Source organism: Scophthalmus maximus, chromosome 21, assembly GCF_022379125.1.
Source record: "Scophthalmus maximus strain ysfricsl-2021 chromosome 21, ASM2237912v1, whole genome shotgun sequence".
Taxonomy (NCBI): Eukaryota; Metazoa; Chordata; class Actinopteri; order Pleuronectiformes; family Scophthalmidae; genus Scophthalmus; species Scophthalmus maximus.
In genome coordinates, this window is record NC_061535.1 from 4,434,101 (window position 1) to 4,452,116 (window position 18,016).

Consider the following 18,016-nt stretch of genomic DNA (forward strand, 5'->3'; position numbering starts at 1 on the left):
ATGACTGAAATACTTTTGATATCATAGAGATCTCGTAAACGTTCATTTTAGTGTCTTATTTATTGCATACTTTCCTGCATTTGGTTGCCCTCTCAAATAGAACATTGCTTTATAAAACAATGACCACTAGATGGAGGCAAAGAGTTGAGCGATGGAACAACCCGATGTGACCCTTTCATGATTATTTCATGTCTCATTCATTTACATATTTGTATGTATTTTAACTTCTAATTTGCATAGTTTTCAATAGGTTTCAGGGGGGGGGAACCAGACAATAATGTAAAATACTGTGACATTATGTGTAAAGACATTTAATCACAATAACCAGCTTGTCAGACGAGTGCCATGCTACCTTCCCTGACCCTCGGAAATAGGATCCTTTATGATGGGCACATATCTTTTTTTATTGCTTGTGTCAACACTGCTGTTGAGATGTAATCTTCGGAGAGAAGAGCACTTTTATTACTGTTTAGTGTCGCGGTGTTGACACATACAGTAGCAGTCCCACTTCAGTTAGAAACATCTGCTGGGAAACCAGGTGAGAAGCGCTCATTATTTCCTTCATTATATTGAATCAACTCCCTTCTGCACACCTTTTAATAAAAAAATTAATTAAAAAAAAACGTTCACCATAGCAGCATTTCAGGAACCCGACTCCGGACAGCAGCAAACAAACACAATCTACAGATGAATTGCAACGACGGGGCCGAGGTGGGGCAGTTTACGGGGAAGCGCCGAAGGCAGCGGGCCGGGTGAGGACGCCGCCCACTGTGGTTCGCGGCATTGAACGCAACGCGTCGGGGATGTGCTAAGTCAGTCAACGAGGGCTGAAACTACGACTAGTTTGTTTGTTTCTCACGTGCCGAGTTAACGGGCAGCCTCCCCTGCTAACTAGCTTTAGTTGTCCTTTGCGTACGGTGACTAGAAGGTTATATCCACAGAGCAGGTCCGCGTGAGTTGTTTCTTTGTTCTCCGCCTGGGTAAATAGACTCGCCTGCTGTTGTTGTTGTTGTCGTTCTGGCCTGCTACATGCTACATGCTACATGCTACACGCTACACGCTACACGCTAGCCTAGCTTAACGTGCGGTAGCCTCACCACCAGCTGGTTCCCGGAGCGCTACTCTCTCCTCACACACCCACGGACGACAGGCGACAGGGGGACATGACAAACCTGGGCAGCGAACTCTGACGGTCCGAGCTGTCGCTTCAAAAGTAAGTTCACAACCCTTGTTCCGTGTGTTTTGCTTTTTAGCCACGTTTAACCGCCGGAGCCGCGTCACGCCAAACTCCAAATAAACTGTTAAAGGTGATTAAAACAAGCGCTTTCACATTTCACTCAAGGCTGGCTCCAAGCTTCTGGTTGCCTGTGTGTCATAATATCAATAAAGGCGATAAATAAAGCAATTTGAATGAATTTCGCCATTATTTAAAATAGTTTTGTGTGTTTTCAGGGCAAGGTGTGTTCTTCCTCAACTATGACAGCCTCCACTCAGTGACGTCTCACACCCACCAACAAGAATGGAGCTGTACTGGTACATGTGAGTGTAACTTGTCCTTCTGATTACACCTCTTTTCTCATTGTATGAAGACAAGATGATGATGCACAAAGCTGTTTTTCCGCCCACTCCCTGAGGAATGGTTCTCCTCTTCTTCTTCCTCTGCACAGAGTCGTCATCATATTCATCATCATCAAGATATTCTTCTACGTGTGCTGGTACCGATCGAGACAGAGGCAACTGTCGGCTTACCTGAGCAACCCGCGCAACGCTCAGATAGTCATCGTGGGAGGAAGGGCCTACCTGCATCAGATGTGTGAGAGACAGAGTGTAAGTGCAGACCCCCACTCACACACACACACACACACGATCACATACACACGATCACACCCACACGATCACACTTGACATGGCCTGACTTTGACACACGTCACCAAGGTGTCAGCTGCTGAAGTGGTTTCTTGTCTCCACTCTATCGTGGTTGGATTGAAGTGTACACGCTACCGGTCTTAGATCACAGAGTTTGTGTCTCTGTGTACTCTGAAATTGAAGTATAGAACAAATAAACAATAAAGAGTGACATAAAAGGTTACCATGTAACGTGAATGGTACTCGTTCAACATTGAAACGCTCCCTTTTTTTATCACTTTTTTTTTTACAAAAGGAATGCTTCTGGTTTTGTTTGTGGAGTTCGCACAAGTTGCACATTGCACTTTTTGTACGTTGTTTTGCTTTCACCTGCTGCCCACCTCATTCCACGCCAGCTCCGTGGGTTGTTATGTCGCTGTCATTTTTTTCTCGCCGTTCTGATAGCAATGTGCGCCCCTACTTTTGCTACAGCACGGCAACACAGTTTATTCTCCCTCTGCCTTTTTGTGAAGACAGACCTGTACGACTATTTGCGATCAAATTGCAAGGGCTTAATTTCCTTCCACTGGTGCAGAGAAGCAAAATTGAAGTGCTCAAATTACGAACAAAAGAATTCAAAGTTTTAAAACCTTTGACTTGGCAGTGTAGGTTATGGGTAAGAAAAAAAATCTCTTTATGTAGGCCAGGATACGTGAGTGTGGAAGGTACAAATTAGAAGACTGAATAAGAGAAAGCCTAATATAGCCACAGTTGTGTCAAATTTTTGCGGTGGAGTGGTTTTGAGAGAGAGGGCATGTGATTTTCAGTCACTCTCTTTTGGCTTTCGAACAGAATGACAGGACGGGCTGTATTTCAGTTTCACCGACACACTGAGTACGTTTGTGGCCGTGGAAGGTTGAGTAAGGTTGCGCACCTCCGGCCTTTTTCGTGTACTTTCCGTGAAGTTTGTTTGACCTTGTTGACATCAGAGGTCGGCTCGGACAGGTCGCAGCTCTCACAGTTCAGAGTGTGTGAGCGGACCCTTTTCTGAGCAAGTTTGTAGAATTTGAACCATGCGTGTGAGATTGTGTGTGTATGTGTGTAAATATGATCAGTGAAGATGCAGACAGCAAGACAGGAATAGACTGATTTACAATCGAAAGTGTTTTGCCCCTTTGGGCGATTTGTTATTACCCAACATAACAGTTCAGTCTCTGATGTTTTCTGTGCCACGCGTCATATTTTAATGAAAGTATTACTGTTGTGTCCCATGTAAATCATAAGATGGATGGTAGAAAAAAAAGATAAGTAACTTCTAATGTTTAATTTGGTTGACATTTATAAATGGTTGAAGCGGTTGTCTTGGCTGCTCCCTGATAGTCATATGATCGTCAAAATAATCGTCACAGTTGCCTTGTAGCCTCTTGAATTTTTGCAGAAACTCGCGCTTTTCGTGCATACTGTACAGAATTCGGGCTTCTCTATTATCAAATGCCAGTCGCATGTAGTTGTATTTGTGTTGACGTCAGCTCTGGGGTCGTTTCTGTGGGCGATGCCACAGGTTCAAAACCGCCGTCATGTCTTCCATGCTTCCTTCAGGGGTTCTTTCTGCTTAACTGCCTCTCTATAACACCTAAGCAACAACAACACATGAGCAATATCCATGATTCACAATCTTCCTTAAAATATGCTCTGTGAATAATAGAAAAAAACAGGTTTTCGCTCACATTCGTTTCTAATCCTTGCCCACTTTGTACCGTTCTTGGTAGTTATATATTGACAAAAGATGTGGCGTGAATGTGTCTGCATCAAAACTCCATTGTCGGTCATTTCGCATTTTCTACCATCACTCTGCTTCAGTTCCATGGAAGAGGCACGGACTTTTTTTTATACATTTAGCTTTTTTGGGGGAATATTTCTGCAACAGGAAATGCCCCAGTTGTTAAAAAAATAAGCAATGCACTTGAGAGTTGCCTCGTTTTTTTTGGCCTCGGGTTTCCTCGGACCGAGTTGCAACATCCTGTTTACTATGCGAATTAATGTTCGGTTTTAGAGAATGCCGTTCCAGCATGAGATTGCCATACTCGTCCTATTAGTTGTATTTCTGGTAACCAGGGTAGAAGCGCTACAACATCCTTCTTGCACTCATCTTTTTTCGCTCTCTTTCTGGTTCTTTAACCTCGTACTCCTCTCGAGCCTCCACCAGGTCCTGTCCTCTCCTGGTACAGCGATTCCTCAGTTTGCTCCCTCTCCCCCTCCTGTCGCCTTCTCTTTTCTCCCCTTCCTTCTGTTGTTTTCCTCCCATTCCTTTCTTCCCCCTTCTCTCCGCTGTTTCTGGTGTATAATGTTCCCTGTTTAGATTTTAATGGAAAGTGCGCCAGGGGAGGCCCCACAGTCATCCATAACCCCGCACCCTGAAAGTTTTCTGGAGGGACGCCAAAACGTGTCGAGTCCTGGCCTTAAATGAATCACGAACAGTGTTGGGGGGGGGGGGGTCTTGGATGTCGTATCACTCACTGAGCCCCTTGGACAGTCTCATTCGTGGCTACCTGAAAAGACAAAGTGAACCCAGAAGAATGGTGGAGAAACCATTTGATACATTTAGACCCTCCAGATAGAGACAGGGGAGACTGATAGGTTTTGAATTTTACGGCCTCGTTGTAATTAGTTTTGGTCTTGTTTTCCAAGCCTACGGGAAAATAAATGTTCAAGCTTTTTAATCTGACGGTTAATTACCTTGAATTCCGCGCGGTCTGTCTGTCTGCACCTTTCGTCATCACTTGCTATCACGGCAAAAACAACAGGATGGCAAGTTTGAACTGATTACGCCATCGGCCCGCAAAGTCATCGGTCTCTGTCATCTCTGACCTCCCTGCTCAGTCTTGCATGCGTCTCCTTCCTGTTGCAGTTACCGGAAGAAGAGGACATAAAATAGCTAACACATCTGTTGTAATGCAAACCAACCCCTCTAAACGGTCAACTGATAACAATGACTGAGACGAGTCTTGACTTTATGGGGTTCAAAGTGGTTCACCAGGTTTGGGTTGAAAAGTTTTCCGTGCTGGTTGTTGGAACAACCTTAACCTCTTTTCTGTTTGTTCAGTGATGTTTGTACTTAAGTGTGTATGTGTGCTTAATCAAAACGTTTAAAGGGAAACTCACTGGAGGAGCAGATGCGTAAGAATTTTTAAGGAGCACTGTCCTCTCCAGAGGTGTGTACAAAAAAACCAGCCCAGTTAGTGTCTTAATGGCATTCAAGGTGTTCACATCCATAGCTGTTAGCTCTAGCTAATAGATCTGACTGTGTAAACTGGCTCTTTTGGCCGCCGGTGTGGCCGCAGGCGCGTGCGTGCGTGTCTGGACTTGTGTCTTGACGTGTATTTCTGAGTGTATCATTAACTCTCCCTTGTGTTTCCGTTCCTCTTCAGCAAACATCAGTCTGGCCCAGTTGGTATGGTGTCCAGGACGAACTGTCTATAGAAGAGCCGTCCACAGCTCTGCCCCCAGCAGTGTCCGTCTCCCACCTCGACATGCCACCACCATATGAGGCCGTCTCTGGAGGTAGCACACACTGTAGTATGCTGAAGCGACGCACACACACACACCATGCGTTTGCTGCTTCCTCATTCATCGAGCTAATAAAAGTTGAGCCAGAAAGACTTCTTCATTCTGGACTTTTCCTCTTTTATAACTTCCTCTAAAGCCACATTTCGTTGCTGCTATGAAATGGTGCCAAATCATGTTATAATTACATTTCCCATAGTTACTGTGTTTACATTGGGTCAGTCATGAGTGTGTATTCTATACAGCCCCATTATTTACATAGATTATTTACTGAAAAGGAAAATATAATTGAGTTGTTTTTGTTGTTTTTTTCAATGGGCCTCATGCTTTATTTGAACAATTTCTGCCTGCATCAGAAATCTTTAGGTATAAACACAAGCAGTCCGAGCTGACCGATCGGAGTGTGAAAAAACGTTCACCAATTTTTCAAGCCAAATTGCGCACACTCACATGTCAGCCCCTCAAAATGCCTGATTTTTGTTGCATCGAGAATCAATGTTATTCCCTGAGTAATCAGTGAAAGTGACGAAAAAAATAAAGAAATGCCCCTATCCCACTTGTCTAGCCTGGCGTAACCAGACTAATATTCAAATGCGTATTACTCTGGAACCATTTCGGTTCATTTTTTAATTTCCAAGAGGCATCACCAATGGACGCAGAGTAAAAAATGCCTCCGGACGCAATTGGATAGACCCGCAACCAATGAGAGAAACGAATCATGTGACGTCTGTTGAGTCACGCAAGTGATGATGATTCCACAATGTCTTTGAACACGTGTTGCCATTTTTGTAGGAGGAATTTGAAAAGATCTGGTACTTTAAGTCGAATGATTGTTCATCAGCAGCATATTGTAACTATTATAAAATAGTATAAAACCAAGGCAAGACATTTTTAAAGAGACAGCAGTAAAAATTGTGACATTAAAACATCCAAAGATTATATCATAATTTCTGAGCCTGTCAGAGATGATTTCATAGACAGAGACTGCACAACTTCCACAGAGAGGGACACAGTGTACATGATGTGGTCTCTGTCTGTCCATATCGGCCAGATCATCACTGACAAAAATGTCCTGGACAGGAAAGAGAGCTTGAACTGTGCTCCATGAAAAAAAAGGCCCATCACTTATCCAACTTCATGTCCTTAATCCAGTTATTTTTTCCTTTTAAGATGGACCCCCGTTCCCTATCCATTTTTATTTTTTAAAAATGAATTCCTATTTCCGGTCTCTCTCCTGCTTCACAGTTTTTATTTAAAACGAGAGGGAAGCCAGTCAGTCCTTGTGTTTCCATTAATCTGTCACCTCTGACTACCACTCAAAGTTTCACAGTCTGATGTGACTCATCTGATGCGATGCTCTGGTTCAGTCTGGCAGCAGGATGTGGTCACGGGGTTGGAAACGGTGACATTTCGCCACTAACCATCAGATGGTGTTTCCCTATCACAGGTATCAGAGGGGGTTTGCAGTGATAGATCTACTTTAATTGTGCTGACTTATCTTAAGCACTGTGGGAATGTCTTGCAGCGAACCATTTTATTAAAAGCTTTAGTTCAACTTCCTACCGTAATGTGTCTGCACTCTTACCATTTAAAATATATATGAAATATTAATTATTAGGGTCCATTATTGAATGAAAAATTAAAATAAATTGGCGACAAGAAAGAGTGCTTCAAGTAGTTTTTGAAAAGAGCGTCATAGAGAATTTGTGTGATTCCACTGCTCTGGTGTCTGTTTTCTCAGGGAAAAAATGTTTTTGTTACAAGGGGGCAGGTGGATTATATTATATTTTCCTTCTCAACAAAACAAAGAAGAAATCTCACACACATTAGATTGCTTCCGGGCATGACACAGCTTGTGATATTATTTTTGTTTGATCAAGCAGCCCTGATGTCGTCACGTTTTTTGTTTTGTTTTTTGTCCTTGTGTTTATATATTTTTTTTTCTTAATTTCGTTCCGTTTGACTGATGGACTTGTCTCCCCTCTTTCCCCCCTCAGAGGACAATCTGAAGCCCCCTCCCTACAGCGAATGCGCTCTCGGGGATGAGGCTGACGCTCCGTGTCCCTCTCATTGCACTCCCCTCATTTCCGACGAAGGCGACTCGTCCAGCATGAACGAAGCCCCGCCGCCCTACACAGCGTCCGCCATCACACAAGTCTGTGTGCAGGAGGGCCCCGTGAGCCACAGTGAGTCCGAGTCAGCGAGCAGGTCCGCTTAATCCATCCCCCGACGCCGGTTGGCCTTTTCCATGCACTGCCTTCCTACATTCGACCTCAGCGATCGTTGCCAGCCTACCTCTCATCACATGAGAGCAGAAGTTTATTTTGGTGTGTGTGTGTGTGTGTGTGTGTGTGTGTGTGTGTGTGTGTGTGTGTGTGTGTGTGTGTGTGTGTGTGTGTGTGTGTGTGTGTGTGTGTGTGTGTGTGTGTGTGTGTGTGTGTGTGTGTGTGTGTGTGTGTGTGTGTGTGGTTTTTAGAGACAAGTTTTTTTTCTACTTTGTATTATTGTCATCAAAAATGGTCATCTGATGAGTGTGGCAATAACAGACGACATCAGCAGGCCTGTGTGCCTCAGTCAGACCGCAGAGGCTGCCTCCCAGCCGGGGATGAGGATAAAAGCCCCTCGGATCTGAGCTCACAGGACACCGACGAGTTACAGTTTAAGCAGAGAGAGACTTTTAAAGTGTTTTGGGGTTTTTTTTCCTCCCAAGTTTTCTCCTGTGTCTCCGAGGCCACTTCCTTTCACAGATCATTTCACTTTAAAAGCTCGACAGTTTTCAGACCCCACTGCTCATCGCTTCATCTTTGTGTGTTTGGTGTCAGTGTTCTGAAAACAAAAACTCAAACAACAGCCTGTGATGAAGAATTCACGGTATCTAATAAAAAATATGGGGGCATGGTGCTTTGTACATGTGCATATTAAATAAACGGCTTCAAACTGTTCGTAATCCCAGCGCTTCATCAGCGTTGCACATTTGTTAACATAGTGACAAAGTCTGTTGATGAAGGCGCCAACGGTCTTAAGTAATGGCCTCATTAGCGTCACTGCCATCATCCCGGTGATTGTACCGGGACGTCGGGCAATTCTGGTGCTTATTAAATCTGTGAATGGAAGTGAGCGAGGACGATCAGAAAAGGGGGGAAACGGCATTGATGAAATTGAATGAACGTGCGTCTCGGCAGCCGACAAGAGATTGTTCTCTGTTGGCTGTCACGTGTTACCGCCAGGGCTCTGTGTGTTCCTGCTCCACATTAACGCCTCTGTGCCTGGTTCTGTGCAAACATCATAAACCTCTGTTTGGGTAAGTCTGCGTTCCCTAAAATGTGTTGACCCAGATGTAAGATAATCAGATTTGATGTCATGAATTGTAATGTTCAGATGAAAGCTTGGATATAAAAAAAAACAAACAAGATCCTTAAATTAAAAATGTTACAATCCCGAAGCAAAAAATACTCACGGGGCTGTCAGCTAAAGCTCAAAAAGTCATTGACAAAACTCAGTTATTACTTCTTTTTTTTCATATGAAGACTATACCCAAAATGATATTTTGACAGCACCTTCTGTTCCTTGTAATCTTCATGTAAATCTACCACAGGCTGGTAGAGGTCAAGACAACTTTGCGTATCTCTTCTGTTGCATATTTCTGTTCTAGAATGGCTTTGGGAAGGTTATTACTGTGCTCTTTGCTTCTTCTTTTTTATGTCATTGCATTTCAGGTAACTGTGTGATGCAACACCTCTCAAAATATTTAATCTGTGTACAGTTTCTGGAGAGAAAACCAATGAAATGGTGTATGAATGTTTTGGTTTTTTTGGCTTATGGGGAAAGTATGTATTAAAACCTGAAAAAATGTCAAAAATACATCTAATGATAATCCTCTGCGTTGTGATGACAAATCGTGGAGCGTCCGTCACAGAGGCCTGCCACCAAATCTGTCCTGTAGTTATTACAGTCTGAAGGATCATCACTCGTACAGCAGCAGCAGCACGGTGACGATTGACCACTCAAACTGTAACGTACGACCTGTTTGTTGACTCCATGTTCATTCCTGTGGCGGGTGACCTGTCCGGATCTCTCCAGTAGCTGAGTAGCTGGAGGGGAATGTCCTTGTCTTTGTCTGATTTTGACGGGGAAATATGTCTTCTGTATTAAACTGTTGTTCTTAATCTTCCAAGTTTTACTTAATTCCTTTAGGCTTTATTAAAAAAAAATGTCATGAGACTTGCGCCGCCTCCAAAAACGATCGTTGCAAAAGGAGACAACCTTGATGACACAGTCAGCGTTATTTTCAGAAAAAACAGTTTCTAATTAAGTTATCAGAAGTGGTTCGAGTTGGTTGCCTCTACGATCATCTGGAAGTCGTGTGAGTCGCTGAAAGCACTTTCACCCCGTTTGGTTCTGACTGGAGGTGGTTCCAGCAGAAGCTCTGCTTCCTGCAGATGAGATTTGCAGAAGTGATTTATAAAACTAGTGGACTGAGGAAGCAGAGGGAAGTGGGCTACAGTCGTAAAAAACACTGACGCACCATGAAACGTTCTGTTCGTGACGGCCAATGTACGACTGTTGCTTTGCTCTAAATTCAAATGATCGTCTGCTCTTTGTTGACTGACAAACTGGGGGCAGCCATCCCGGCTCCATCGTAATGGGCAGGACGGCTTTTTTGTTTGCACCTGGGTCTGGCTTCTTTTTTTTTTAATCCTTTCTTTGCTGAGAATTGAATGGGGAGCAGGGGGGTGGAAAGGTCAAATCGTGGTCCCTCGGATCTGATGTCCGTCATGTTTTTCCTGACTGTCCTCGGGAGTTGGCTGAGGTTGCTCTCCTTCAAGGTCTCGGACGTGTCGTGGGAGCTCTCACTTGGCGTTGAGTCATCTTGTCTGCTTGTCCTCGGTGTGGATGGGTGACGCAGGAAGTGAAATTGGTTGGAGATAAATTCCATCTGCCCTGCAGTGGTCGATAAAGTGAACTGTATGGAGAGGACTTGTCGAGTGTTCAGGGCCAAGTGTCGGCTGAATGTCTCGACTTCTCGTTTTCAAGTTTTCAAGTTTCCCCGTGTCATTGGTTCACGTGCTACCGTGATATTCTGATATTTTTTTCACACTCGCATCCAGAATATGTGAACTGAATTATTTCTCTCACATCACAGACTCCTCTTCCCTGGGAAAGCAGTGCGTTATTAGTATTCCTATCGCTTATGCCTTTTACATCTTTTATGGCAAAGTTACCCACATTCGGAGTGAGTAACTTTCCCTGCAGACCTTTTTTTTGCTCTCGAAAACAACCTCGGCCCTTAAACTGCTGTGTGAGGATGAGAGGTTATCCGTGTCATCTGCTGGGGATCCGGGGGCCGTGCAGCAGCAGCAGCAGCATATCTGCTGTCAATCTGCAGCTCAACACAACAGTTGATCTGGCATCCCAAATGTGGTGACGCAACTAAAGCACTTCATGCACATCTCAGGATGAATTCTGTTCCATAAGATGGCGTAAAGCGCTTGTCTCCAGACATTATTATTATTGTGAGAGACTAGGCTCCTGCAGACAGGCAAAAGACCCCGACACATCCTTCATAGTAGCAAGCCCCCCCCCCCCCCCCCCCCCCCCCCCCCCCCCTCCCCCCCCCCCCCCAAAGACTGAAGGTGGAGCTCATTTGGTCTATTTGTGTCATCTTTTTGGCTCCTGGGTTGTTTTTGTTTCTTTTTGTAGTCGTGCGTCTTTGTAGCCATTTTGAGTCCCTTCGTAGTCGTCATGTCATCTCCTTGTTGGTATTTTCACGTCTTTTTGGTAATGTGTCTATTCATAGTAATCGATTGACTTGCAAACAAGAAATGTTGACGTAACGTTAACGCAGTAACACACCTGCGGCCCCCTAACTCTTTGGGCCCCCGGGCGGTCCATTCAGTGATCCATCAATGTCCAACATGCGGATCTTTTCTCTCTTTTTTGGTTTTGCTATAGATATAGTTTTGATTACCCTAACCCTAACCCAGATGTAGCAGAAAGCAGAGCAATAATAGTCTAATTTTGCCAATTGAAAGGTGGTCATTGAGTGCATTTTGTGGAGTGCAATTTGACTCAAAAGGTTTTGCGGAAAGAAATGGAAAAGGGAAACAACAATCACAGGCCCGTATGTCCATTTAGACTAAGAGTTTTGGGTTGCTGTAACTGTTCCTCCTCTCTGTAGTGGCTGTGAAGAGAGCTCAATCCTTTTTCCTCTTTGTTTTGTTTTTTTCACCGGCACTGCTTTTCTTTGCTGGACTACAGTAGAAGGTCCCGCAAAGGGGGAATTTGTGCTGAAAAATAGTCCAACTTTTGGAATATATCCACGTGTGACTGAGAACCACTGAAGCCTTGTTCGAGCTGCGGATGAACTTCGGCCCCCCATCTCTTCACAGCCACTCTGGACAGGGAGGGGGATTACAGTGATAGGGGCTGTTGTAATGTACATATGGGCTTGTGGGTATTGCTCGCTGTTTTTTCCACGGCGTGCCACCAGAGAGCAGTCTTGCGCAACGGATGGTTCGAACCGTATGGGGGTTTTTTTGTATTCGAGCACCCTGCACTTGTTGCTGAGCAGGAAAAGTTTTTGAGAGCGGCACAAGAAGTGACGCAGCACAGATTGATGTCTTTTATTACACTGCATAGTGACAGAAGATGGCATTGACTTTTGCTCCCGAAGCTTTGTGCTTTAGATGGAAAAAATAATTGGGCTCCATCAAGATCAATTGTGCAGCGCTCGCTCTCTCGCAGAATGTACAGCAGAGTAGATACTCAAGGACATTCATTTTTCACAGCGTAGCCTCTCGGCTGCTGCGTCGCTTAGCTGCATACAAATAGGCTGAGCGTGAACAATTCACAATGTCCATACACTTAATCGTCGACCTTTAGGGTGGGCAAAATATCAGATGTGAACTGATGAATGGAGAAAAATGTGTTCAAATATTTGCTCGTTCTCATCAAAGCACCAAGAATGGAGCCTTCACGCAGTGATCCATGTCTCCATGTATGTGTCAGTGTTGATGCAGTACAGTAATGCACAGAACTGGGGTCGCTTAGGGGGGGGGGGGCCGGGGACATTTGCATTTTTGGATCATGTAAACCACTTTGCTTATCATTCCACATTTGGTATAAACAGCTGTAAAGTGCACACGGTACAGAAACACTTCCTCGGGGGGATTCACGGACCATTTTTCAAGGTCTGCGAGGCCGCTCGGGGAACAGTCCAGACAGCTCAATTACCGTCTGTTGTCTGTCACAAGATTCATTGCACTTTCCAGCCTTGCATAAAGGTGCATCACCTATCAAATGACAAGTATTTTCAGGCTGGTATGCCCGCCGTGGCCATGGGAGGGGAGGGGGGGAAGAAAGAGCCACACCTTTTGAATTCAGCAGGAAAGCACATTCCAGTCACGGGTGAGGATGGATAAGATGTCCGAAAAGACTTCTGTTAATACTAATGCTGACCGCAAAAGTCATTTTCAGATGAGCATGCCTACCAATGATGTGACCAAAGGTTGTGTTTTTTGCAACATTCTTTAATTTTTTATTATTTTTCAAATTGAAAAACACCACAGAGAACCTTCATTTTTTCCCCCAGGTCCTTGACCGATTTCTTCTCATGTTCGGCCTCCCCACCATCTCCTCTGGCTCTATTGTCTCGCTTTACGTGTTAGTTTGGTTCATTTTTGATTTAGCCAAATAATCCAGTTAAGTGCCTTTTGGAATATGTACCGAGATTATGTAAAACACTTAAGGATGTGAACCACTTTCATCGTAACTACGCACAGAAAACTGAGCTAAGCGTTGGTTCTTGTGTTGTAGTTCTGTGCGATGCTCATTTTCACACCACGCAGTATGTATTTCACAAATCTAGTTGGCAGATATAAAAGTTGTTCAAAGCGGTTTGTACATTTAACAGCTGCTCTCGCCCCATTATAGAGACAGAGTAATTTCCTGCCATGCCGAGTGCAAAGTGTCTAAATATTAACGTCAGCTCAAATATTGTCTCAGAAGATCACAAACCGCTGAATGGGCGGATCGTGTCGGCGCAGGAGCGCGACATCTTTATCCATTTGGATTTGTCCTCTGTCAGAGACTGAACTGTGTAGAAAGCATACAGATCACAGTAAAATCTATATGTAGTGGATATATGTACTACGTATGCTAATCCTGTGTTCAACTCGCACGCTTGTGCAGTGAACATCTATTTTATTCTACTTTATATTTCACCATTGCGTGTACAAAACACGTGGTGGAAAGAAAAAGAAAAGACACACACACACACACACACACACACACACACAAAAGATCTAAAGAAAATCCAGTGAATTTATCCAATACAGAACTATTACACATCTTTAAAATGACTCAATAGATAGCATCTTTTTTTCCTCCTCCCAGGCTTTCTCCAGATGACTGGCTCATTTATACGTTTCATACAGCCAACTGCAATTATTAGACAGATGTTTTTTTACTTTTTACTTTTTTAGATTAAGATTTTACGTGAAATAGAAGTGATGATCTTAGTGCTTGAGATTAAAGCTTGTTAAAGATTTTGGCTATTGGCCCCTACAAAAAAAAAAAAAAAGAACAGAAAAGAAAAGAAAGTGGTGTCTGGTTCGGGCCCCACGGCCCATTGCAGATGCCAAAGAGAGATTTCTCCTCTCCACTTCTCAGACGGTTTCATTTGAGTAACTGTTTGAAGTGCATAAAGGGAAACTCTCCAATATTTTAAATTGTTTTGTTGATGACATGAGAACTTTATCCACCATTGGCGAACAAATGATCCTGCTCAGTTGTCTTATCTGAAGATAGACAGACAGACAGACAGCTAGATAGATATACTTTATTCATCAGGGGCAAATCAGAACTTGTACTGTAGCTGAAGGAAGACAAGACAAGTCAGAGTTCTCTCCGTCAAATGCGACCGACTGGTTTCGCGTCACACTGACCTTTCATGTGCTGTTGTCCTGACTCGCTTTCGTCGACATCAAGTGTCGAAAGTATGATAAGTAAGTTTCATCTTTCTCCCTGTGCCACCACTACAGATGTAATCCAAGGGGGCCGGGGCCACTGCCTGCTCCGGTGTCTCTGTGATGACAGGGATAAGCGAGGATGACTGAATGTCACGGAGGAAGGATGAGCCACCTGGTGCAGGCAGGTATGTGTCTGCGCATAATGATGTGGCAGCCAACATAAATTTAGGAGTTTATCATTCCCTCCTAGATTTAATCGTCATTCACTCTCCTCAACGACTTAGTGTTGACGGCCCCACTAAAAGACACAAACTGGATGTTTGGAATTTTTTATCCCAGGAAAAGGTATCGAAAATGCAAAAGTTGCCGTCCAGGCTGTCCTCAGCACTGGCCTGCGAAGAAAAGCATTCCTCTGTCCCACTGCTGTTCCTTCAGCACTGTCAAAAAAACAAACCATTCAGCCGAGACTCGGTGCAGAAAAGAGTCTGGAAATATCTCTCCGACTTCCAGAAGTGTAGTAATACGTATCTTGTTCCAGCGTTCCAAAGTGTTACAGTTACCCTTCAGCAGATCGGATTTGACGTGATGTGCATTTCTGACTGTTTTTCTTTTGGGGGTTTTTCTAAACTACCACAAGTCGAGGAAATGTGTCAAATGTGTCTCCTTGCAAACAACATTTCTCAACTTTTACAGTTTGCAGAGAATCTTGAAAGGTGCAGAGCAGATTGAGGGTTTTTTTCTTTCTTTCTGGGAGCTGTCAAAAGAGCAGACAATAGACCTGCAATCCACAGAAGATACGCATTGTGCAGGAAGCGAGAAGAAGAAGTCAGGGAGACAGCGGAGACAAGGCTAATCTGTAAATCCCTCTGAAGGGCCCCTGAATCCCGCCGACCTCTGACCTCCTGTTTATTTCCCCCTGTAGCCTGCGTGGGCCCGATTGCTCGTCTGCCGTCCCAAACAACGACAACAACTTCCCTAGTCTCTCTGCGAAAAGACGCCTCCTCCCTGGCGCCCGAGGAACTGAGAGGACCGCCGTTGCCGTTTATCAGCTTAGTGGGAATTTACATTTTAATTGAAATACCAATGTTTGAGCCAAACTGTACTTGCTAGGCAATCGGAGCCCCTTAAGAGAAGCGCTGAGGATGACAGGCCGTCAGAGTTGCTCACGTCGCCTGTGAACAGAACTCAACTTCATGTGCCAAAGATTGCCCATGCTGTCATCACCAGGAAATGCTCTCGGATCGCGAGCGTGCAGCAATATCACAAAACTACAGCTGGGCTCAGTGTGTACGAGCGCCCGTGTTTACACATCAGTCGTTTGTATTTTAATGACTTTGAACGTGCCAGGATTTTTTCATGCTTCCATTGCCAGAGATATACTTGGGAGTGTAAAGACAGCAGGGAATTAGAGTTGGGCTCAAGGTGTGTGTGTGTGTGTGTGTGTGTGTGTGTGTGTGTGTGTGTGTGTGTGTGTGTGTGTGTGTGTGTGTGTGTGTGTGTGTGTGTCTGTGTTCTCACATCACTCACAGATCAGTGCTCTATCATTCTAATTAGGACGGACGCGTCCACTCCAACACCGTCTTTGATGTACGATGTCCGCCAACTCTGAGAGTCTGTCTAATAAGATATGAGATATATATATATATATATTTTTTTTTTAAGATGTGATTCGTCAGCAGCACCTGTCTTTGTTTCGCCGAGTCGACCTTTTACATCTGTTTGGAATATTATATCAGACAATGTGGGGGCGCACACTGCGGGCGCACAGTTAATTTTGCAATGCCTTGTGGGTTTCTGGTGTATATATTATTTTTTTGTTCTTGTTTTGTATCAACAGATCTCTGGAGGGCTCAAACATATTTGAGGAAGTAAAGTAAAGTTTTTCTTTTGTCTTTGTATCTTAATATATTTTCTTAAACTGGAAATGCGTTGTTTTTTTTCTTTTCTTTTTCTGGTTGAAAAAAAATACACCTTTGTTTTATGTATTCATGAACTCCAAAGTGTTAGTGATGATAATATTTCTCAATCAATCGGTTAATTGTTGGTTTATAATTATCACAGTGAACGTGTTCGCGCATTGACATCATGTCACGGCCAAGAGCAGCATTTCAGTTGCTAGCATGGCTGCCGAGTCTTGGCGTTGGCTTTTCAGGTTAAAATTATTGATTCATTGACTAATTGTTTCAGCTCTGCCGGGCTGAATAGCCTTTTAAACTGTTATCCAGTTAATTTAAAAACCCTTGACCTTTAATAGGAACCAAGTCTTTTATAGTCCTCCGCTCATGGTAAAAGATTTCTTGATTTCACAGCCTTGAATGGAGAGTGTGTCACAGCCTCGTTTTCATTGTATGCGTGTGTGTGTGTGTGTGTGTGTGTGTGTGTGTGTGTGTGTGTGTGTGTACGTGTGTGTGTGTGTGTGTGTGTGTGTGTGTGTGTGTGTGTGTGTGTACGTGTGTGTGTGTGTACGTGTACTCATCAGTATAAGGTCTTCAGCCCTGCAGTCATTCGCTGTCTATTGTTACAACTAGTTTTGTGGTAGTTTGCCGCACGGTTCTATGAGCAAGTTTATGGTGAGTATTATTTTCTTGTGTATTCCTGTGACCAGGCTAACCTGCTTCTCCCACTAGTCTAGTCAGCCAACCCCAGCAACGTGCTAGTCGCAAGCTCCCGTTTTGAAAAAATGGCGAAATGGCTCATGTGATGACTTAAGACTACATTCCATTTGCTATGGTTAGAACGATAAATGGCATGTCAAATTCAGTGTACATAGAATACAGATAAAAAATGATATACACAAGCAACAGCTAATTCTTTGGGTATCAAAAACGTGTTCGAGTTCCCCACCAGTAATTTACAACTTGGGGGGGGGGGCCTTCGTGTGCAAAATCCAAGTCGGCAACTGGTATATACCATAATTCCGATACCACATGAAGGCAGCATTAAGTCTGTTGCTTGCCTCCATCCCAGTCTGTGTCTGTCTCTCTGGCTCCAGCCGCACACTACTAGGCCCTATTATTACTATTATTATTATTACATTATTTCCACGCCATGGCACCTGCAGACTCCATCCCGAGTGCAGTGCATCGTAACGAGATAGTGATTGACTGCTGCATTAGTGGCACGGAGAAACCGCACGGAAAAGTCGAGCGCATGAATTGAGCGACAGACCGTCGGAGCCCCTTTTCTGAAAGAAGCCATTAGGATTCTGACTAATTGCGTCATGTCTGACCTTCCCCTCGCATTGCTTCGACTTGAACAAATGCACGCCCTGCCCCCCTGCGTTGACAGCGCATCTGGAAATGAAAAGTAAAGTTGATGTAACAAATGGTAGCAGCGACATTGTAACCCCTTGCTTTGGTGTGACACTGATAGTGTTATCATGGCAACAGTAAAAGCTGATAAGAGTTAATTAACTGAAGATGGTGCTCCGTTCACTCCGATGGAAGTCTGTGAACAGAAATGAAAGGCTGCGAGTCAGAGAGGAAAAATGGACATTCTCTAGATATCAAAGCAAAGCAGATAATTTCATTGGCCCTGATTAAGTTTCACATTGGGAAGGCACGAGCGCCAAAGAATGCCGACTCATCTCTCTCACAGCTGCCACAACAATGACCTGAACCGAGGCGTATGAATTTCAT

General features: G+C 44.1%; 1 protein-coding gene across 5 annotated transcripts; it reads left to right on the forward strand.

Moving 5' to 3' along the window:
- The first annotated feature begins 507 nt into the window (after positions 1 to 507).
- si:dkey-118j18.2 lies at positions 508 to 16,303 on the forward strand. Of its 5 annotated transcripts, none has more exons than XM_035618817.2 (7): positions 508 to 1,213; positions 1,437 to 1,539; positions 1,668 to 1,827; positions 5,274 to 5,406; positions 7,407 to 7,595; positions 14,451 to 14,563; positions 15,301 to 16,303. In XM_035618817.2, exons 2-6 carry the CDS (start codon positions 1,520 to 1,522, stop codon positions 14,519 to 14,521), a joined length of 573 nt encoding a protein of 190 aa, XP_035474710.1. In that variant the 5' UTR covers positions 508 to 1,213; positions 1,437 to 1,519; the 3' UTR covers positions 14,522 to 14,563; positions 15,301 to 16,303. The 5 variants fall into 5 exon arrangements, with proteins under 5 accessions (XP_035474710.1, XP_035474711.1, XP_035474713.1 ...); XM_035618818.2 differs by having other exon boundaries at positions 508 to 980; positions 1,453 to 1,539; XM_035618820.2 differs by having other exon boundaries at positions 508 to 952; positions 1,453 to 1,539.
- The last annotated feature ends 1,713 nt before the right edge of the window (positions 16,304 to 18,016 follow it).

What these genes read in the sequence shown, in the direction of transcription:
- si:dkey-118j18.2 (XM_035618817.2), top strand. Translation starts at nt 1,520, where the DNA reads ATGGAGCTGTACTGGTACAT. An exon ending in AGATGTGTGAGAGACAGAGT is followed by an intron (nt 1,828 to 5,273) that starts GTAAGTGCAGAC and finishes GTTCCTCTTCAG; the next exon opens with CAAACATCAGTCTGGCCCAG. An exon ending in ATATGAGGCCGTCTCTGGAG is followed by an intron (nt 5,407 to 7,406) that starts GTAGCACACACT and finishes TTCCCCCCTCAG; the next exon opens with AGGACAATCTGAAGCCCCCT.